Below are 22580 nucleotides of genomic sequence, written 5' to 3' on the forward strand. Positions count from 1 at the left end.
CGTGTGTTGCACCATGTTTATTCTCCTACACTTTTACAACCCCTATTTACCGGGAATATCCTACTAACATTTTACTGTAACCCCCATTTTTAATTCTGAATATGCAACGGTACCTTTTCTACTACAGTACAGCCCCCTCTTATCATTGCTGTTCTACTGCATTGTAACTGTAGACCTGTTTTGCACCACGACTATTCTATTATATCCAATAACTACTCATTGATTGATAGTTTGAGTTCATGTAGACTGTGGGTTTAAAGGCGGCGGGGGGGGTGGTAGTGTTATTCTCCCGGAAGTGGTCGAGTCACCTCCTGTGAGGGAAAAGACACGTGGTTTGATAAAGTGATAAAAGTCGCCCTTCCTGACTGCGCCAGTCTGTTGAGCCTGGGAGAGGAACGGGCAGGCAGTGTAGCGGTTATACATGCACTCTCATTAAGCATTATGCCGTGCCTAGGATGTAAGATATGTATTAGATTGACGCTCTTGTTTATGGGTGGGTTTATTTTTAGGCGAGACCGTGCCGTGGTTAAACAGGGCTGGGGTTGAAGCGGGAGTGTGAGTCCTGAGGTTCCCACGCTGCTTTTAATGTGATCAAACTGGGAGCAAGTCTTGTTCATTTTGTTTTGAAGTGATTCAGTTATAAATGTATATACTGGAGAAGTTTCATCAGCACTGCGTCTAGCGGGAGCTTGCGTAGTTTACACAATGCGGAAGAGCCTATTGTTCTCCACGTTGTAACGCCATGCGTCATAATAGCGAATTATGTCGGTTAATTATGATTAGAGGGGGTTTATAGATGGTGGGGATTTGTACAGTATTGCAGGGCTGGTGTAAGTAACACGGAGCCGGGAAGCCGCACGCAATGAACCAGGTAAGATGTTAGTACTTTTCATGGTGAGGGGGCACTAAAAGGTACAGGGCGATATGCATATAAACCCTAACATTGATCAAAGCGTGGTGGGGACCTCTAAAAGTGCAACCCTGCAGAGAAATGCACAGGCCTGGCCCGTTAGAATATCCTTTATAATAAGCGGCTGTCTCTGTTCCCGCTGTCTGTACAGTAACAGGTGGATAATTGTTCGCAGATGTGATTTATGGGGGCTGTCTGTAGCGCAGATGTTGTGGGAGAGGCTGTAATTTCTTGGGAATATCGCAGGCTAGGCTGTGGATCTGCTCTGTTAACTGGGATGAGTCCCACATGTCTGCCCGCACCGACCACGTGTTTGGGGACAGCGACCCCTGCTGGACGCGCCCGTTGTCTCGGCTTGGTAGTGCATCGTGCGCACAATACAATACGCGTTTGGGATTTAAAACTGCTTTATGGCTGATTATAAATTCCACCTCCAGTGCTTTTTAATGCAGCGGCATGGGCCTGAAATGATGATCTGCAAGTGAGTCCGTGTTTCAGCTGAATTCATGATTACACCCACTGCACTGACCGGGCCCGGCCGCTGGGAGGGCGCTATTGCAGCAGATATTTTGCATGCACCCTATGCCGACAATGGCCGATCACTACTGAATGTTTCTCCTTTTTTCCCTTCAAGGCTAACATGTTTTTCTGCTTCCCCTCTCCTCCTACAGGGACATTGAGTCTGCAGGAATGAGCCCCTCTCTCTCTCAGGTATGTATGGTGAGATGGATTAAATGTTTTGAATGATCAGGGTCCTGGTCCCTGGAGTAGTGTGGACTGTGACTCCCCAGCCCTGGACCTTGTCTGTTCCAGCTATGATGAGTTGCATGTCCGTGTTTCACCTGATTGTTCTGTGATTATGCACATGCTCTGAGCTGGTGACTAGACTAATCTACCCCCACAGAATGGCTGTGAAAAGATCCCCCGTTTAATGGTCTCTCTTCCTCTGTTGCAGGCCTCTCCTCCCGCTGCCTCGCTCTCCTGACCGGAGAGGGAACTCACTTCATTCTGCCTCTATGCATGTTGTAGTTCACGTGAAGTAATTGTCTGTATGTGTATTTTTTAAATCTGACCATCTTCAATAAAAATGATTTTGTGAAATTCTGTATTTGTGTTTGTGTGAGATTTGAGATCTGTGTGCATTTTTAGTTGGTACATACAGGGGTCCTGCTGCTGGGGAGCTACAGTACAGCAGAGGCTTGATACAATATTCGGTCAAGCCTGCAGGACAGGGGCCGCCCTTTTCCAGTAGAGCAGTGGTGGGCAACCTAAATTAATCTATGTCGGATAACTGCCTGGGCCGCAAGACCCCCCTTTGCCACAATTGCAACGCACAACTGCTATATTAAAAAAACAATGCAGTAAATTATTAAGGAAGTAACCCATTGATTGACAATAAGCGAAATGTATATATATTTTTTGGTTGGGCTAGGGAGGGTGGTCTTGTGCCGCAGGTTGCTCACCACAGCAGTAGAGGAACAGAGTGTGACTGAACGCACTGGCCTGCTAGTTTTTCGTCTGGGAGGTGCAGAAAGCAAAATTAAATGCAGATGAAGTTATGTGGTTTAGAAATGATCTGAGTTCTGGTTAAACCGTCATTATGATAATGGATTTGATGGTACAGTGTGATGTCTATATACAAAGTGTGATTAATTAAATACTGAACTCATATGGGCTAATAATTGGAGCTGTGTATAACTTCATACATATACATACAACAATATGTACAGATCTCTGGGTGTGGTTACAAGCCAGGTTATTAGTGTATTAACAGACTTACAATTGTTATGTAATGTGTGATCTGAAGATGGTCTGGACAGATTTGACCCGCAGTACCCGTGCTTTATTTAACATATTTGACGTTTAAAGGTATGTAATTCACGCACTCTGTATAATCCCTGTTTGCAAAAATAAAAATTACACTTTGTCAGAAGTGGGATTCGAACCCACGCCTCCAGGGGAGACTGCGACCTGAACGCAGCGCCTTAGACCGCTCGGCCATCCTGACTTCGGTGTGAAGTATTTAATATAGTTAGGTGCTAAAAAAATTTAAAATTCTATTTAAACGAGAAAAGGAACGAGAGAAAGAAGAAATAAAAAGGAACCGTAGTCGGCAGGATTCGAACCTGCGCGGGGAGACCCCAATGGATTTCTAGTCCATCGCCTTAACCACTCGGCCACGACTACTGCTTCCGTTTCTCTCTCTCTTTCTCTCCCTTTCTTGCACAGCCTAGTTTGTCTTATTTTTTTAATTGTATTGATGTATTTATTACGACGAGATTGTCTATTTTGAAAGCAGATAATTGGGATTGAAATGGATGCAGTCCAGGAAATGGAATTGGGAACAGGCTGAAGAAAAGTAACAAAACGAAATGAAGTGTGCTGCAAAGTAACAAAATAAAAGAGCAACGTCCACAGATGATCATTATTCCCGGGCAATGATCCAGGAGTGACGAGTGAAGGTGAATGCAGCAGTCCACACTGGACAGGACCCCACTCAAGACAAAACAACAGAGCCACTAGAAAACGAAAAGCAAAGAAGTATATAGATGTCTGAAGGCACTGTTGGTAGATTTGATCAAAGTACATACAATAGAAACAGGATGATGCAGAAAAGTTTGCAAAACAATAGTAATGGAGTCACCCCAGCTATGGCTGCTCTGTATATACTAACAGGTGCTGCCTAGGCTGTGATTGGACAGTGGAGGATTTGAATGAGCCAATGGAGGAGAGATGGAACAGAGGACTGTGGGAAGTGAAGTTTCTTCCTGGCCAGGTTACTGTCTCTAGGTAAAGGCACAAGTGGGTGTTTAACCACATTATGAGTGTTACATGTACCACAGCGTTGCACTTTTAAAGCGTGTAAAGTGAGAAACTGGCGAGTCAGGATGGCCGAGCGCTCTAAGGCGCTGTGTTAAGGTCGCAGTCTCTCTGGAGGCGTGCATTTGCATCCCACTTCTGGCACCTATTTTCTCTTACTTCAAAATGTTCAAACTGACCTTTTTGTGGGCCATTAACATTAGCTACAAAAATAGAAAAAAAGAAAAGTAAGAGAAAATACAAAAATGACCAGGTCTAATGTAATGCATATAGTCATTAATGTAGAGGATTTTCACATGTTGAAAAACTTAATTTATTTAATAAACAGTATTATTAAACTATTAGACAGTGCACATTAAGAGTCTGTATTGTGGTTCTAGATCAACTATAATACATTACTCAGGAAAATTACACATGGAATCTAAATTACTGAAGACTAACATTTATCAAGGTAGGGGATTATTTGCTATAAATTAAAAAAACTTAACATCTACCATAATTATAAAATCAATCCAAAAAATAGACCTTGTTTACCCTACAACTGAGTTTGAGTGCTAAACCAGTTTTGAATGTTTAAATATAATGTTATTTTCTTGTAGTGTGCCGTTGCTGTTAATGCAACCAGTTTTGTTGAGCCATCAAATACAGAAGCTGACGAAAGACATCAACATGTAAGTTTAGTTGTAAATTTAAAGTGTGTGTGAAAAGTATTTTGTATATGGAGACTAACCCCTAGTTTCATAGATAAAGTAGCTGTGGACCAGTGATATTCAGGATCTTCAAAACAAGTCCTGAATGCTCAAACCTAACACTTCTTTTTTGTAGAGTGTCGTTGCTGTTAATGCAGCCAGTGATGCGGAGCTGTCAGATACAGAAGCTGACGATAGACAACATGTAAGTTTCCTAAATTAAAATGGTGCATCAAAATACTTATTTCACACTTTCCACTGTTTCTTTGTGATTCCTTAAAATTACTTTCCATCTACAGTAGTAAGGATATACACTAGAAATGGTTTGCCTTTTGAAACAGTAATGTCAGGATTTTTGCAAAATCCACACCCAGGTACCTATTGCAAATTAGGATACATCAGAAAGTGGGGATAATTCACAGCTGAAGTTAAATTAAAAAGGAAAGTATGCTTGTCTCTGCATATTAACATCCTAAAACAACTAACAGTTCTGCAAATATTTGAAAACATTTTGTGCTTTCCGTTTATATATAAATAAAACACTACATTTCTTTTACACCTTAATTGTATTCTTAATAGTAATATTACTTTTGCTTGTTCCCAGGTATCTTCAGACATTCTCAAAGTCACAGAATCATCTCTTGAACAGAACCAACTCCTACTTCTTGCCTTGAAAGCTAAACATCAATTAACCAGTGAAGCTTTAACCGACATTATGAAAGTTATAAATGTAAATGACCCAGCTGTGCACAACAGCCTTTTAAGAAGTGTCTGCACTGAAAATGATTTCAGATATACATGATGGACAGCTACTAATATGAGCTAAAAGCATATCATTACTCCCTGAAATGCTGTACCCATAGCGTGAAGCAGCCAAATGATAAGCTCTCCAAGTGATATTGCTAAATTGAACCTTAATTGAACTAACCATCAAAAATGTCTTAATCAGAGCATTTTAATAGTGGTTTTAAGTTAAGTATATAATTGTGTAAATAACTTATTAAAGAACCAACTCTTTTTTTTTTACACAATATGAAAAGTAAAATCTAAACAGATTGTTAATTCAATTAAGGTTCAATGAAGTAATTGAGAGTTTGATTGGGACAAACCCCAGAGTCGGGGCTCAGCATCATAGACATGATTCATATTAAAGATGCGAGTCAAGCCAGAGATCATTATAAGAACGGAGACCGGCAGCAGCCAATGAGAGTCGAGCACATGGACGAAAATACAGTTACATTATTTACTTGAATTTGATTTTGATTGTGGAAAGTATTTATTTATTCTCTATTTTGAATGCACCGAGGGATATCCTCTGCCACATGTCTGGTAGTTCCTGGAAAATTAAGAGAATCGGGAAATGAACGAGCGACACAATCAAATAACTTTCCTTTCTGCTATGGACTTATGAACGGGAGCTCGCCTTAAATTGAGCATTTAGCCTGCAGATATAAAGCACTACTGCTGCCGCCTCCCCAAAAACATGTCGGCGAGATAAAAGGAACCGTAGTCGGCAGGATTCGAACCTGCGCGGGGAGACCCCAATGGATTTCTAGTCCATCGCCTTAACCACTCGGCCACGACTACTGCTGTTTCCCTGCCAGCGCTCTTATGTGTGAAGTGACAACAGCATTGTGAGCATTTTTCAGCCATTTCTGATGCATCAGAATACGCAGTGCCCGCAGCTTGTATTCCTGCACGCATCATACACACCTACACGACTGTGCGCTGGGAATATGTACCCTGTGCCATGTGTTACTAATGCACGTTTTGCGGGGGATTGTAACCGAGCAGGGGTCGCGGTTTCTCCATCTCTGACACACCTCCATGAAATCACAATAGCATGTTACCTATATGTAATCTGAAGATAATAATCATGATACACACATAGGAACACCCTGACAGGCTGTGGCAGCGCGGCGAATGACACACAGCCCCAGACACACACAAAGACACCCCGCATCCAAAACATCTAGTCTAGAGTGTGCCGCTGGTGTGTATTTGTGTATGTACCCGTCTTAAAAAGCATGTTATTTCAGGGGTGGTGTGAGAATAAAAATGGAAAATATTACAACTCTACCAGAAGTGGGGTTCGAACCCACGCGGACAATTGTCCATTGGATCTTAAGTCCAACGCCTTAACCACTCGGCCATCCTGGTGTCACGTCATAATGGCATTCGAGAGGGCTTATAACAACAATAAGCTATTATTCACATGGCATGACTTCATTTCATTGATTGCAGGATAGGAGTATAACCACCATACTAAACTCCAGCAGGGTCCCGATCCTCGTAGCTGGATAAGCGAGCTAGCCAGATAACTTGGAAGATAACTTGACAGCTGCACGTTTTCTTGATTGATTGATTGAATGATTGATTTAATAGTGTGTGATTGGGTGCGTGTGTCCTTGCTGCGTTACATTGATTTTGAGTTACTGATACTGATAAGTCAATGGTCGCAAAACAGACATTCACAAACTGGCTAGTACCTTTACTGCTAAGGAAACGAAAAATTCAAAATTGCTTAATTGAATGCTTAATTGACCTAACAAAGCAATATACCATTCAATTAAGTAATTAAACCTAGGTTGGAACAAAAACCAGCAGGGCAGGTGGTACTCCAGGACCGGTTTCAAAACCTCTGTCTTAAGGTGATAGTTACCACTTCTTGCATTTCTAACCAACCACACACACAAAAAAATACCAACAACGGGTATGACTTACAATTTTTATATAGTAAAAAATACATATAAAACAACTTTTGCAACATACAAAAAAAGAAAATATTTTTGGGATACAAACTGTGTATATATATATATATACCCCCCTAAGTATATATATACATAAAAAAAAAGCAACCAAAAAAAGATCATATATTTACAGTTGAATAAATAAAAAATTAGCACAGCCCATTGGCCCTAAAGGCAGATTGTCCAGGTTTACAGCTTTACAAAATGTATACATATTTTTGTACTGACCCCGACTCCTATATCATCAGAATCTCGAATTGAAAACAAGCATACTAAAAACAAAAACAAGCAGTACCCCGCCCCACCCTCATCATAGACGTGTAACTCACTCCGTCTAGTACAACATGGGAAGACCTGACATCATGTAAGTAACAATATAAAACAGTGCTGGTGTATGAGACGAAGTGTATTCACATGCATTTGATTCACTGTAGAAACCTGAGTGCTCGTAAGAGAGTGCGTCACTGTGGTTGTGGGTGTCTGTACACGTATGAGAGAGAGAGAGAAACCAGCCGCTGCTGCCAGCGTGCATTTCAGTCGGCTTCAGTCAGACACTGAGTCAGACAGCGTGTGGTCTCCGTCAGAGGGGGTAGGGTTCCCGTCACACACCGTCTTCCTGTCGGTTGCGGTGATCACTCAGGCAGAAAGGCAAGAGTTGACAGTCTATGCAAGAGGTCGTTGACTTTTTTTTTTTTTTTTTATGTGTTTGGGTGCATTGGACTGGTGCCAATTTAGTAATGGAGAAATACAGCGTACACACAAAAGGGAATCTTTAACTCGAGAACCCATGTGTCCCACCCCTTGTGTACACCCCTAAGATTAAACCTTCCCCAACTTCCATCCCTCTCCTCCACGTCTCTGTTGCATGGCTTCAAACTAGGCTCTCATTGTAATTCCAGGACACGTGGATACATTGTCTGTAGTGAGGTGGCCAACAGCATCTAGGAGTCACGGTAAAATAATCGATTGGCTGATAGTAGGACAGTGGAGAATCCTCTGCCTGCCTAATGTCATCCTCCGCACTCGATTGCTACATTAATTCATAACCGAATCATTGCAAGGGGTGTAGCGGTCGCCGGGGTACAATCCGTTTTACATCCAGCTTCCCAAATAATACTAAAGCTACTTGACTCCACTCCACCCAACCCCACACTCAAACCCAGCACACGCGTTCAGTACAACAGGGAGGACTGCCCTTCAGAGAATTTAAGGCTGTGCGGATTTTTTCCAAACATCCATCGCCTGCTGTAGCAAGAGCGCCTGGCTCACTGGCAACAGAAATGGGCACAACCATCTTGTGCATTTCCCTGCAAAGGCACAGGTCCAGCTAGATTGGTGCAGTGTAGAGCACAAGGGATCAATAAGAGAACTCCCCAGTCCTATTCCTCCACTGTGCAATGTTAATGTATTATTTGAATATATATATATATATATATATATATATATATATATATATAAATAAATAAATCTTCCCAAAGCTAATCCGTAACTCAAGGAGCACTTAAACCGCATTGAAAACCTACGCAGGCACCTTCCCGTAGGCAGAACACAAAACGAGTCGGTACAGGTACCCCGCTTCAAAACAAAAATGCACTGTGCGAGACTAAGCAAGCACTTCAAGGAAACGCACAAACCGTCTAGTTTAGTCGGAGAACAGTGTGACATTGTGACTGCAGCTACAGAACAGGCAGAACCAGCTCGGGTGAACTCAGACTAATGAAACAGTCGGGGAGCTAAATGACGATCGCAGCTGTCCGTTGTAACAGACTGAGCCGGCCGGTGTAACTGAAAAAAACATGGTCTCACGCGTTACATTAAGGCGCACTGGTGCAGCTGTCAAACTGTGGACCAACACTGCCAGTTTAGAAAGAGAAAAACAAGACCAAAAAACATACAAAAAAACATGCCAGTCTTTCCCAGAGACAGACTTACGCCAACTGGGGAAAAAAAATAATGAAACTGAACGCAAACTCAATGCAAAAGCTTTTAGGAAGGGTTTTGATGGAACAGTTTGTAAATGACTGCAGACAGCGGCAACCTAATCAATGAAGCTCTTATTTCAACGGTTCAATACTTTACAAAGGGCAAAAACACACAGATAATACATGAGCAACTGCAAGTGGGAGGAAGAGAAACTCGGTTGTCCACTGTGCAGCAAATGGCTTTCGCTCCCTTTTTGGCACAAAGTGGGGAGAGCACCAGACCGGAGCGTTTGATGATCTTGTATAAAAAGGAATACACTGGGGAGCCCCTGTCCTTTAGCAATCCAGCAGATTCACAGGTTAAGCACAGATCCTGAAGTCTTTAAATGGGAACGTGGCACACAATCCTCAGCTCAAGACCCCACTCCCCTCCCTCCCCAGATAGACTAGACCCACACTCCATTGTGGTGTCCTTATTTTTTGGGGTGTTTCCTTCCTTCCACCCCTCTTATGGGGAGGAGGGTTAAGGCTTCATGGTATTGGGTCTCCCCCCTCCATTCCTTCCTGTTCCGGTAAGAAATGAAGCAATGAAGCAATGGGATCCCTCCTGGGTTCTCTTTCTTCAGTCCTCCAGCCCTTCATCCCTCTCTCCATCTCCTCGCTCTCCCTCTCACAGCACGTGTGGCACATGGCACCCATGTTCAGAGCACACAGCTCCGGGCTTGGCTGGAGTTTAATTAGGCCAGACCGGGCCGGGCCAGGGTTAAGCATTCGCATTGGCCCACGAACCCTCCTCCCGGCTCCCATCTCAGTTCTTGTCAGCATCCCCCATTCAATCTGCTGCTTCCTGTTTTTTTTTTTTTTAGTTCTAGTGCAAATCATTTTTTTTTGTCCACGTTTTTCATATTTTTTCCCCCCTTGTTGTTTTTGTTTTCCCAGCCAAGTGTGAATTCCTGGGGAGAAGAATAGACAGAAAAACAGTGAATTGGGTTAGTTCTCAGTGACACCGGAAAACCCTAGCAAATCATCCGCTATAGTATACTGCGTGAGCAGCTCGATCTGGCCAGAGACACAGCACAGAGGCCTACCTGAAAAGTGCCTTGCAGTGTCGCTCCTCAGTCGAAAGGGTGCTCAGGGCAGCAAGGCTTGACTTTACACCACGAGTCTATACAACTGGAGACAGAGAGACGGAGAGATCAGCATCACTTCTGAAATTCTGCACGTCTTCCCAGCCGAATCAACTCCAATTTCCTCTCTAGATTTTCTTTCTAAAAATGTATGGTTTCATGTATGCATAGTGTAGCCCGCCTGGGGAGTTCCGGTCTCTCTCCCAGTCAAACGGCAAGGGGAGAGCAGCCTCACTCACCTCTTGTGGTAGATGCAAAGGCAGGCCAGTCGGGCTATCGTCTGGCCCTGGACGAGGTCCTCCAGGCAGATGGAGCACTCCCCGCTGTCTTTGTACAGGGTGTCCGCTGGAGAGGGAGAGAAAGAGATTGACCAACATCAGCAGTGTCCACCTCCTCACCTCATGTTACTCTTTCACTCCCAGATGTACAGTGTGTGCGTGTGTGTCTCTCTTGTGCAGAGTGTCTGGGGGGCTGGGTCGATACTCACTGTTGTAAGGCAGGGAGGGGGCGGTCAGGCAGCTCAGCAGGTGCTCTTCAAAACGCCCCCCGGGAAACGGCTTTGTGCAGAATGGGCACTTGATGGCTGGAGCAAAAGAGGGAGGGAAAGAGAAACTTTAATACATTGCAGAAGACTACTGCCACTCTTATACAGGACAGAGCGATTTAAACAGGACAGAAGCACTGACATTTAGAGGTTGGAGGGGGGTGGAAAGAGAAATAATTAAAATAATACACTTAAGAGAAAATGAAAAGCAAAACCGAGGAAAGCAAAAGCAAAATAGACTTACTCAGGAAGGGACAGCAATGCGTGAACAAAGCGAGACACCACAGCCAACACACACACAATGATACATAATGGTTTCTGGCAGCTCTACTGTACTGGGCATCACACACCAGGACCTGACTGCAGCAGACATGACTGCAGGGTTATATGTGGGTTACTAGGCTAACCCAGATGCACATAGGCACCGACAGAGAGAGACAGACAGAAGGAATGAAAAAGAGAAAGAATGAAGGGACCCAAGAAAGGCCAGGACTTTCCAACAGACGAGTTCCAGTGAGAAACAGGGCAGGGACACACCAGGAGAAGAAATGAAAGGTCAAAGTCCACACACTTGCAAGACACCATCAGAACAGGTTGGCAAAAATAAAGCCTCTCAAGTTAATTTTATTTTTTATTTAAAAGCGGAAATATCCAGGTTTTGTTTCAGCAAAGACAAACTTTCAGAATATTGCGACGTTTAATTAAATTAAAATCATTAAATTTGGACCGCCTGAGTTCTATTCTCCTGAGAGCACGAGCTGGAGTTCTCACGGTCATTGTGACATTCCACTTCCTTATATTATACTTCAGGCTTAAAAATAAAATCAATAAAAATAAATCCCTGGTATACAGGAAGCTATTCTCTCATCATAAGTCAGCTGGGACATCGGTACACTACATCACTGTGCAAATATTTCTAAGGAAGGGGAAGTCAGAGGAAATACCATGGAATAGGCCTGGGGTCCGTTTCAACACGCAGAAACACACATCTCTTATCACACTCATAGAATGACACTCACACACACCCCTTCTCACAATCATACACACACACACACACACACACACACACACACACACACACCTCCTTCCACTCAAAAGCCCCACCTTACCTCGCTGGCTGACAATGCTGCTATTGTGGATTGTCTGTGAGCGCCAGGACAAGACCAGGCAGGACCTAGGAGCTCACAGCATTCCTGCCCAGCCCCAGCATGGAGCGCAGGGGCCGGGCCGGGCCGGGCCGGGCCCTGTGTGGCAGTGCTGAAGTATGCAAGCTGCAGTGGGCCGGGGTACTCAGCCCCAGACTGCATAAACTAACAGCTGCGATTGACTTGGCTTTTATTTTTTTCTTTAGACTATTTTAGCTTGCCACCCTAATCCTACTCAGTCATGTATGAGTCGTGATACTGCCTTATAGGGCCAGACTGAGAGACATGGCACTGTGCCCCGTTCTTTTACATCAGTAGGTGACCTGCTTCAATTTAAGCCCGAACAGCAGGCTGAAGCCCAACCCCAGGCAACCCCACAATGTTAAGCCAGGCCCCATCTGGTAAACCCAGTAGAGAGACCGTCCAAAATCTTAACAAAAGAAGGGGTTCACTGGGGACTCTAACCCTGACCCCAGAGAAAACTGTAACCCTAATTTCATCACAGATAATTTTGGTCAAAACATGAACAAAGTTTTTCATTATAGTTACAAAAAAAAAAAAAACGATTGTAATATTTTGAATTTTAAGTCACACGAAACTTATATTCAGATCAGTCTAAACCAGGGATGGTGAACCTTTTTTTGAATGGAGTGCCCAAAATCTGGTTTGTATACCTAGGTAAGTGCCGAAGGATACCAATGATGAATTAGGGATATAAAAGTTTACACAGGGGCTACACAGCAATTTGTTTAATCAATATTTATTGTTTTTTGTTGCAATTTACAAATATAAAAAAAGCAATAGTAACAGCACTTCACTAGCTCGATCATTTTTGGAATGTGTCGCTTTTTATTTCGGGGAATGAGAATCTTTAATGCTCATTCAAATTAAATCAATCACTCTTAATTGTAAATAGTGGAACACCATGCCAAAGCATGTCACAACATTAAAGAATAAAGAATACGTGCATCATACAATTAAGTGAATACATATTTTAAATACTGCAGTATTGCTACAGTGCAGTAAAATGCATGAATCACATTTCATCACGCTTTAAGTTAGAGGATTATAATGCTAAAGTTAATTTAAAAACCTCATTCCAATCACAATCTACCCAAAAACAAAGTCCCACAGATTCACCCATTGCCCTGCCATTACATACAAGAAGTAGAAGTTTTGTCTGAATTAGTAGCCCTTCCATATTGTTTTGTGTGCACTTACACTCACTCATTATCAATGCACCTTCGTTTGTTTCAACATACATTTACTTAATATCTACTGCTTTTACATTTTGTAAAGTAACTAAAACTGGTAGATTAATATACATTGTGTGGCACTTATATTTTAAGACAACAATAATGGAGTGTAATCAATCTACCGTGAGTAGAAATGTGCACAAATGTACTCAAAGGCAAAATTAGTTTTTTTGAGAATTAAGCTTTTTGCCAACTTCATGAAGTTTTTAAATTGGTGGAGTGTTAAATATGAATGTTTGTGGCCATTTCTCCATTTGATACAGGAGATAACACTAAACAAAATGCTTTCCCCCCGCATTTTCAACAAAACCCATCCACTGTTGACCATAATGAATCACAACATGACAGACTTACAGTTTCTATCATCTTGTACAGTTGTACTTCACTGTATTTTTGCACTTTGTTTGCACTTATGTTGTAAGTCGCCCTGGATAAGAGCATCTGCCAAGAAATAAAAATAGTAATAATAATCTTCCTCCTGCTCCCTCAGTGCCGCACCGCAGCATAAACACTCATCATAACATTAACATCTTGTTCGTGAAGTGCAGAATTTCAGTTCTGCACGGATCTGCGCAGCTCCACCAATAAGAGCGGAAGATTCTGCAGTTCTGTGCCAATCTGCGAAAATCTGTGCACAAGAACCCAACTAAAACATGAATATTCGGAATATAACGTGACGTTGCTCAATGACTTGTGGGCGGTGCCATCACTGCCAAATATACCGACTGGTTTTCTAAAGTGTCAATCAGTTTAGACAATTGAGGGGCGGGCTGGCAAAAACAACAAAAAAAACACAGTCGCTCACTTGGTGTGCCAACCTATACGGATATGCGTGCCACAGGTTCGCCATCCCTGGTCTAAACGAATTCCTACATAGTAGGTGACTCTTCACTCTGAAGTGCAATAGAGAGAGAGATGCATAAACACAGTGAGATAATTAATGTCCTCCCAGTGCCAGCAGGTACACACAGCTGTACAGCACCGTCACTGCCAGGTGCCACCTTGATCTGCCGGGGTCGCGTTTTAGCCAGCCGTGCACCACTGCCAACCCACACTGCCCCCATTATTATTATTATTATTATTATTATTTTTATTTATTTATTGGCAGACGCCCATAACACACAGAGCAGCCTATTCCATTGTCCGAAGCTGCACTGCGTTTTGTTCTGTGCCATAGTATTCACTCCCTGCTACGGTGGAGGCTGGGAAATACCCTGGAAAGCACAGAGCCAGCGCCCTTCAGCAACAAAGCTCTGCAGCATTTCCTGGAAACGTACGTCGGTTTCAGGGATTTGATCTCCTCTGTCCTCACACCCACATTTCTCTGAGGTCAATCCTGAGGGACACAGCTGCCCAAGCTCCAGCTCCCCAAGATAAATAATAAAATAATAAAATAAGTGTGGATGGAAGGGATTTTCATCTGTAGTCCAAACAGTGGGAAGTCTGTAGCGAAACAAATTAGTAGGATGATTCTAAATATAACCGAGCATCCCAGCAGCCCACTGACAGGAAGTTTCCAGGTCGAGCCCAGGCTTTTTGCCAAGTAATCAGAGTGTGTCACTCTGAAGGGGCTGGGGGGCGGACTGAAATATAGGATCACCCCTTACTCATGCAAGGGGCACTCTTCTCAATCCCATCCCGCTCCCCTGGGAGCTGATCTCCTCCATCCTAGTGAGGAAAACAAACAAGCTTGTAAAGTATTTGAATACTGTGCATTTGACTGCAATCTGCCTTCAGCACAGCAGTGTAATGTAGGATAGACTGTGCTTCAGAGGAGAGGTTCAGACACACCGAGATCCTGTTGGACAGTGAGTGAGTCAGTCAGCCACCCAGTCAAGTTATGGTTTGGAGTTTTTTGTTGTTGTTTGAAATCATTTTGCAATCAGATTGCGTAACCCAAGAAGCGGGCGAAGAAAACGGCACCACCACCACCAGGCACACAAGGCGCACACCAGCACGAGGGGAGAATTCTGTTCTTGCAGTGGAATGACATCACAATAGGAGCACAGACTTCTGCTTCCATCCATCCCCTCTCTCTAATATAGTTTCCCCGCTTAGCATGGTAGCAAAAGCTTAGTGAATCTCCTGAAAGCAAATCCACAAGATCAAAACACAAATCCACATATTCCTTGATGGTTGAGTGCACTTGGGTTGTTATAGCCCCACACTGGTTGTGACCTGTGCTGGGTAGCTATACAAGACTGTGCTGTAACTGGAAAAAGGAAAAATGGCCCTGGGTTTCCATATGCTGCAGCACTCCAAGGAGGGTCAAGGCAGGTGCTGAGGAGACGAGCCCAGCCTCGAGGTGAGCCTTGAGCAATGCAAGCCTGAGGATGAAGGGCTATGAGAGACCCTTGTGGCACTGGAGCCCTGCCCTTGTACTCTACAGCTGCACACAGCATGACCTTATACAGTCAATCCTTGGTGTAGGCCTCAAGTTAAACCAAGCTCAGGGCAGGCAACACTTTCTTAATGGGTGCATCTACAACATAACAAGAACTAACTGACAAATTATGAGATCAAGAAGAAGCAGTTTCTGCTTTGTATTTTCTTCTGCTCAATTCCCCATTCTGTTGTGTCTACATTCACTTTGCATCTCTGAGCCCTTGGAAGGCTCCCATCTACCCAGATTCCTGGCTTGTGCAGACAAGGTATCAAAGCACGCTCTCTGGCACAGGCACACACCACAATACAGCAAAATCACAGCAGTGCAGAAAGTGCTCTGAAAGGGAGAGAAAGGAGCTCATTCCTTTCAGGGCAGCAGACAAGTTGGGACTGGAAAAGGCTGAAGTGTTTTCATTGCGATACAATACTGATATTCCACTGGTACTCTGGTTTCAAAGAAGAAAAAATGAAAAAGTAGAGGATGAAGATGAAGACATTCCTGCAGAACTGATGTGAAAGTGCAGAACAGGCAGCGATAATCAGATATTCGAACAGCTGTACATACCTAATGAAGAAATAAGGGAGGCCAAGGCAAACTTCGGAGATCTGTGGAGTTGCAGACTTGGCTTGTAGAACCGAGTCCCCTCGCACCAACACTTGCAAGCAAGGGCCTACTTGGTAATCTTTGAATAAGATCCAAGCAGTCAAGTGCCAAGTGCAGCTTGGTGCGCCATACCAAACTCAACAGATTAGTGAATGACAGCAAAGATGCCAAAGGTACACACACAGCTACAAAGATGTACACATGCCAGGAAAGCCAAACCACCCAATCACAGAACAAAGGCAGCAAACACACAATCTCTTGTGCCCGGTGGTGTTCAGGGACATCGGCTATATGACAACATTGCCAGTCCACACAATGGAAACCACTGCAGACTCTTCAAAAGAGCTTCCTATGTCTCCAGTCAAATCACTAACCCCCCACCCCAAACACAACATGCCTGCACTTATTCCCCCCAAAGCCATTCTCTCTCAGGATGCATGAACATCTCCAGCCCAGCAACTTCCCCAGTAACGACGAAAAAAAACACAGACGCTAAGCAACAGCTTGAACTCAACAAGTCAAATATAGATGAAGATGCAGATCAACTCCCAGTGCTGCGTCTCCGACAGGGTTACATTAGATCGGATGCACACACACACACACACACATATATCATTATTGGAAATCAAGCCAAGAAAACAAGTTAAAGATTAGATACATATATACACATTTACATAACAGATCTTTCTGATCTTCATCTGATTATTTGTATTGTCTGTCGTACACGTACACACACACATGTTACTCAGTCCTCAGTCTACTCACTTCCATGCCTGGTGTTGACCCTGTACACGCCGACCCAAGCCTCAGACAAAGGCCGGGCGTGGGAACCGCGGACCCGGCCCGATCGTGTAGCGAGGTTCCGCCCGGACAGCCGCCCCGTCGGGAGCCGCTCGGAGAAAGTGCGCAGGGTCACCCGGGCGGCTTCGTCCCCGGACAGTCGCTCTGCGCCGGGGGCTGAAGGCGTCGCACTGTCGCCGGCACTGTGGCCGCTGCTGCCTTGCTCCGGGAGGGCCTCTGTGCCGATCCTCTCGGCGGGGCTGGGGCTGCCCTCGCTGCCCGCCGCCGACCGCCCCCGATCCGAGTCCCCTCCTTCCTCCGCACGGGTCTGGCTCGGCTCGGACGCGGGGTCGAAGCTGCCGGAGAAATCCACCACCAGGCTTGTGGGCCTTTTGCCCCGAACTCGCCGGTACGAGTCTCGCCTGAGCCCGTCTTTGTCGAACACAGTCCCGGCATCCTGTTGAAACCTGCTCGCCCGCGTCCCCATGGCTGTTCAATGCAGGTAGGATGTTTTTAATAATACAAATATATACTAAAAACCCAACGATAGTCCCTTTCACACTTCTTACTGCTAAACGCGATTTCTTGCTGTATTTTGACGGTTAACGGGCGCTGCTCCTGCGCCGCTCACCTCTAACCCACACAGCCAGGAAGCGCCGGCCCTGTGTCTGTGGGCGCTCTGACGTCACACGCCCGCCTCAATGTCGCCGTCCAATCAGAGGGCGGGATGGTGATTTTGAATAATGACGTTTCTGTTTCTTTCTTCCACGCTTGCATCAAAACGGAAATTCCCGCTTCTTGGGTTACAGGGAAAATATTTCCTTCATGCTGTTACAGTAAGTGCATCATGCCTGTACAGCCCAGGATTTCGGTGACAAGTCAGTTCATTTTGGTTTTTGCAAAGAAACCCACCACTCGTCTGGTCAATACGACCTCTCTCTCTCTCTCTCTCTCTCTCTCAATTCAATTCAATTCAAGGGTGCTTTATTGGCATGACAAACAGTTTCGTAGTGTTGCCAAAGCAGTTGATATTATATACATACATTGAAAAATAATAAAAGGTAAGCAAAAGGAGGAAAAAAATTAAACAGTACAATATAATTTATAAATAAAATCTTAATAGACATGTACATTTACTTTATTAATAGTTTACAGCTGGTGCTCAAGTATGTTTTCACAGTGAGCCCCTCAGGCTGTGGCAGGCGGCTACATATTGGACGGCCAGGGGGGCTGTGTGTCCCTCCCCCAGGAGGATAGCTATTTTTTTTTCATTTATCAATTCAGAAAATGATTTTATAATATTTATGTTTTTTATTAAAGAATGTGTCCCTTAATTTGGCATATTTATTGCAGTGGAGGAGGAAGTGCATCTCTCTCTCTCTCTCTCTCTCTCTCTCTCTCTCAGATGAGTCAATCCATGTGAGAAGTAGGCTAATCATATGTCAATACCGGCCCCAGTGTCAGACTGTCTGCTGGACAGTGTCTCTCAGCCCCGAAGGTTATAACTCCAACCCTCGATCGAACCACATTAGCTCAAATTGGTATCTGCCCACTCAGAGTGTTATTGAATTATGTGAAACAGTTGGCTAGTGTGACAAGAGAGACGCAGGCGCAGGATAGAGAAACACTGATCTTTCTGATGCCCTAAGCAAGACAACTGAGAGCAGATAGTGCTGGATTTAAAGAGATTCACCTAGTATTACTAATGCACAGCCCCGGAACACACATACACACACACACACACACACACACAGAAATTCACACATCATCTATACGGAGACTTCTCATAGATGAAGATTTAATTACATTCAAAGTATTGTTCTCTTGCATAGTGTGTATTATTATTATTATTATTATTATTATTATTATTATTATTATTATTATTATTATTATTATTATTCCATTTGGATGAATTCTAACGCCTCCTATTGTGCTATACATATCAAACTTCGTACAGATACCTAATCTAGTACGTTGCATATCCTTTTTGTTTATAATACATAAACAAATTCAATGGTTGCGCATTGTATAGTTGTATGGCCGATAGCCAGTCTGATGTTAATCATACGTTGGATAGCCAATCAGCAGAAAGGATTTACAGCCTTTCGAACAGACGCCCTTCCTCTAAATGTATGATCAAATACACCCCGTCTCCCCGCCAGGATTACTAATATTCTCACCACATTGCTGTGATGCACCTTGATTTCCCATTGCAGTCCTAAAACCTCATGTCATGTGCTTTCCTGTTATATTACTGTAACGCCCTCTGCTGGGCAGGTTCGAAGCTGAAGGTTGCAAACCCCCAGAAGAGGACCTCCAGTTGAAGTTGGCACACCATGTATTGAAATTATTAAAACACAATTTTTCATTCGTTTGTGCTGGTTTGTGTCGCAGAAATCATTGTTGTGGCGTTATGGTTCCTGAGATATGAAACATTATATTGTATGAACTGTTACCTCAGGACCCCGTCAACATCCAGATGGAACCGAAATAGTCTCTCGTTTGTGCGTTTGTGCTGGCTTGTGCCCTGAAAATAAACATTTGTGCAATTTTATTTTGTGTTGGTATGTGTCCTATGTGTTTTCACCAGTGCGGTTCTAGTTTTTTAGATATTCATCTTTTTATGATCAGCGATGACGTCACCTAGCACTCCAACAAACTCTGAATCGATCCCAAGTGGTGACATTCGTTTGTGCTGGTTTGTGCCGCAAAAATAATCGTTTGCGCCAGTACGGTTTTTGGCATTAATAAAGAGCAGTATTTCTGGTTGAATAAATTGCGGACTTGCGTTTTGCTTGCTATTACAACGGCCACAGTGCATTCTTTGGCCCATGTTGTATGCTTAATATATACTTATAATGTACCACCACTGGCGTGTGCATATGTGTTCGTATGTATACTATAGTTAACCAGATGTTTAATCATGTTTATACCATGCTACACCATACTGCACCATATTATACCTTGTTTTTACCATACACTGTACCAATTTTTTAACATGATTTTACTAAATGTTGAACATGACTTTAACTTTTTTTTTTTACCATGCTTTTACCACATTTCCACATAATTACCTAACCTACCTGCAGTTTTACACACTCTCACTGATGCATATATTACTGCTCCTAACGCGACTTACATGTTTTTATCATTTTAACGAATAGTGACAGAACTAGTCCAGGGATTAACATCAGGCTATAACTCAATATTTTGTATTGTCTTCAATCTGTGACAGCAAGAGATTAATTGATTGATTATTTATTTCTCTATTTCTATATTTGGCTGCCTCACGCTATGACTGCTTCTGCTGTCCATGGTGCTGAACGATACTGTGTGTGCCTGTGAGTTTCCTTCTGGGCTCCACAAATGATAAATCTCCTTGGGGAAATATTGCCAGTGTATTAATTAATGATTGCATTAATTAGCAACCACAGTTAACAAATCAAGAACCAATTAATCAGTCAATCAACTGGATTAATCAAATGAATAATCAACGCAAGGGTCACTTATCATTTAGTTCCTCATTAGAACACCTCAAGGGATCCACAAGAAGCTTTGTTCAGCCCCTTGTGCTCGCTTGGATTAACTGAACGATCCCACAAAAACGAAATCCAGCAATTTCTATATTAAAAAAAAAACAATGATTCATCTTTAATTTTAATTTCAATTTCATAATTTGAATGGCTTGCTCCAGACCTCTGCAACTCTGTATGCACAGAAATACCTACACACCTGTTTTTCTTGTAAGTGTTTAGTGTACTGGACCCTCAGTCCTCCAGGACCAGGGAAATAAAAAGTAGAAAAAACTTTAATTTCTGTCGTGTTCTACAATTGTTACAATTTGGGTTTGCTGAATACTCCAGTGTCTTGTTCTGGAAACCAACCAAAGTGCCATTAACAGGAACAGGTTCCTCTCTTCTTCAACCCCTCCCTCTCACACTCTCTCTGCTCACACCCCCCTTCACAAGGGACCCCTTGGCTGAGAGAGAAGGAGGATAGTGTTCACTTGGATCTGTCGCTGCTGCCGCTGCCACCTCCACTGACTCCAGTTCCCAGGTAAGAAGCCGCGTCCTGTACAGGGACCTCACTCTCCCGTATAGAGGCATGTTGACTTCGTTCAAGGTAATACCACAGATTATGTACAAATATTCTGTGTTGTTGTTGTTGTTGAAAAATTCAAAGTCCAGTTTATGAAATTCTAACATAAATGCAGAGATCGGCTCTTAATTGAGAACCATAAGTTATCAATTCTTGTTTTTTTAAAAATTATTTCCCCTGATTTCAGCACTTCGGTGTCAAAGCACAGAGTCAAAAGCATGTTGTTTTGGGTTGCAGAGAGACAGGACATGGGGGGTCGGGTAATAGGTCCAAAATGAATTTGAGACATCTAGAGCAGTGTTTCTCAAACCTGGGTTTTGAGGACCCTTTACCCTGCTGGAGCTCTCAATTACTTCATTGAACCCTTAATTGAACTAATTTGCTTACTTTCGACGTTTTCATTGTGTAACAATGTATAAGTTCCTTATAAAATTTAATGCATAACGGTAACCCCCTGTTTAAAATAACTAAAAGGCTCTGATTTCGTAAATTATTTAAATGAAGGGTTCAATTAAGCAATTGAGATCTCAGTTGGAACAAAAACCAGCAGGGTAGATTAGCAGGCAAAATTACTGCAATTAAGTCAATGTGTTTCGACCAGCAGCTATGATGGTGAAACCTGTGTTGGCAGTGCTCCCAGAGTTTCATCCCTTTTAAAAGCGATGTGTGGTACACCAGTTTACTGTTAAGCCCACCAAGTGGGAACCGAGACAACCATTCACAATCATCTAATATGTAACCGCAGGTATAAAACATTAATGAAAGATCAATACAATCATTTGCGGTTTTCTCTTAAAACCAATCACGAAAGGTCAATTTCCTGAAAGAGAAAAAGGCCTCAATGTTTCATAATTAAACTGTGTTTCTCTTATAGTGATTCTGTGGATAAGACGTCAGCGATACTGCTGCCAACAACCCCTCCACTGCCTTAGGTGTGGGTGTGGTCTGTCCCAGGTGGACAACATCTCACCCATCCCCCCCTCCAGCACATTACAGATAATATGAGACACAGACAGACAGATAATTTGTTGATTAATGTACATGCCAGGCACATGTCATTTAATGCCCTACTCCACAACAAAATCTATAGTGTTAAAATTACAGTCTTAAAATGTAGTGTTAAAAATCAGTGTTCGTTTCAACATTCATTGGGTGAAATTAACACTCTGAGAGTTAAACCATCTTGAGAGTCAGTGTTAATACTGGGTGTCAAAATAAAAAATGTTGAATTAACACTGTATTGATGTAAAACCAAATAACTAAACTTTTCCACAATGCATTGTGGTAGTTTCCAGAATAATTGATGTTTTATTGTGTTATTGTTTATATAAGCACTTAATTATTGCGTAAATATTAATTATTCTAAAGCAATTATTGTTTGAGTGTAAAATGTGTCAATATATTTACATTTGTGTTTTTCTACACTAAATTGGAAGTCATGTCTTTGAGTCAACACCTACCACATATTTGTTTTTTCTTTTGTTTATTTTTCTGCTTGTAGTGGTGCTTTTGAGCATGACCTGTATATGAATAACCTGTTTGCTTGTCTT

General features: G+C 43.0%; 1 protein-coding gene, 1 long non-coding RNA gene and 4 other non-coding genes across 6 annotated transcripts; 1 reads left to right on the top strand and 5 right to left on the bottom strand.

The window, feature by feature from the left end:
- The first annotated feature begins 350 nt into the window (after nucleotides 1-350).
- On the top strand, nucleotides 351-2011 carry LOC136768666 (uncharacterized). Its single transcript, XR_010822009.1, has 3 exons — nucleotides 351-871; nucleotides 1582-1621; nucleotides 1866-2011. It is a non-coding gene; the product is annotated as an uncharacterized LOC136768666 (long non-coding RNA).
- Nucleotides 2012-2835: 824 nt separating this feature from the next.
- Nucleotides 2836-2918, bottom strand: trnal-cag (transfer RNA leucine (anticodon CAG)). The gene has a single exon. It is a non-coding gene; the product is annotated as a tRNA-Leu (tRNA).
- A 97-nt stretch (nucleotides 2919-3015) lies between these two features.
- Nucleotides 3016-3097, bottom strand: trnas-aga (transfer RNA serine (anticodon AGA)). The gene has a single exon. It is a non-coding gene; the product is annotated as a tRNA-Ser (tRNA).
- Nucleotides 3098-5924: 2827 nt separating this feature from the next.
- Nucleotides 5925-6006, bottom strand: trnas-aga (transfer RNA serine (anticodon AGA)). The gene has a single exon. It is a non-coding gene; the product is annotated as a tRNA-Ser (tRNA).
- A 490-nt stretch (nucleotides 6007-6496) lies between these two features.
- Nucleotides 6497-6579, bottom strand: trnal-uaa (transfer RNA leucine (anticodon UAA)). Its single transcript has one exon. It is a non-coding gene; the product is annotated as a tRNA-Leu (tRNA).
- A 554-nt stretch (nucleotides 6580-7133) lies between these two features.
- On the bottom strand, nucleotides 7134-17614 carry LOC136768667 (E3 ubiquitin-protein ligase ZNRF1). Its single transcript, XM_066722970.1, has 5 exons — nucleotides 16918-17614; nucleotides 10706-10801; nucleotides 10458-10563; nucleotides 10180-10264; nucleotides 7134-10044 (listed from the first exon to the last, which is right to left on the bottom strand). Exons 1-4 carry the CDS (start codon nucleotides 17417-17419, stop codon nucleotides 10207-10209), a joined length of 762 nt encoding a protein of 253 aa, XP_066579067.1. The 5' UTR covers nucleotides 17420-17614; the 3' UTR covers nucleotides 7134-10044; nucleotides 10180-10206.
- Between the last annotated feature and the right edge of the window lie 4966 nt (nucleotides 17615-22580).

Source organism: Amia ocellicauda, chromosome 14, assembly GCF_036373705.1.
Source record: "Amia ocellicauda isolate fAmiCal2 chromosome 14, fAmiCal2.hap1, whole genome shotgun sequence".
Classification (NCBI taxonomy): domain Eukaryota; kingdom Metazoa; phylum Chordata; class Actinopteri; order Amiiformes; family Amiidae; genus Amia; species Amia ocellicauda.

Excerpts from the sequence above, each read along its gene's own strand:
- LOC136768667 (XM_066722970.1), bottom strand. The coding sequence starts at position 17,419 with ATGGGGACGCGGGCGAGCAGGTTTCAACAGGATGCCGGGACTGTGTTC. Across the intron at positions 10,802-16,917 it reads GGTCAACACCAGGCATGGAA|CCATCAAGTGCCCATTCTGC; the intron begins GTGAGTAGACTG and ends CTTTTGCTCCAG. Across the intron at positions 10,564-10,705 it reads CCCCTCCCTGCCTTACAACA|CGGACACCCTGTACAAAGAC; the intron begins GTGAGTATCGAC and ends CTCCCTCTCCAG.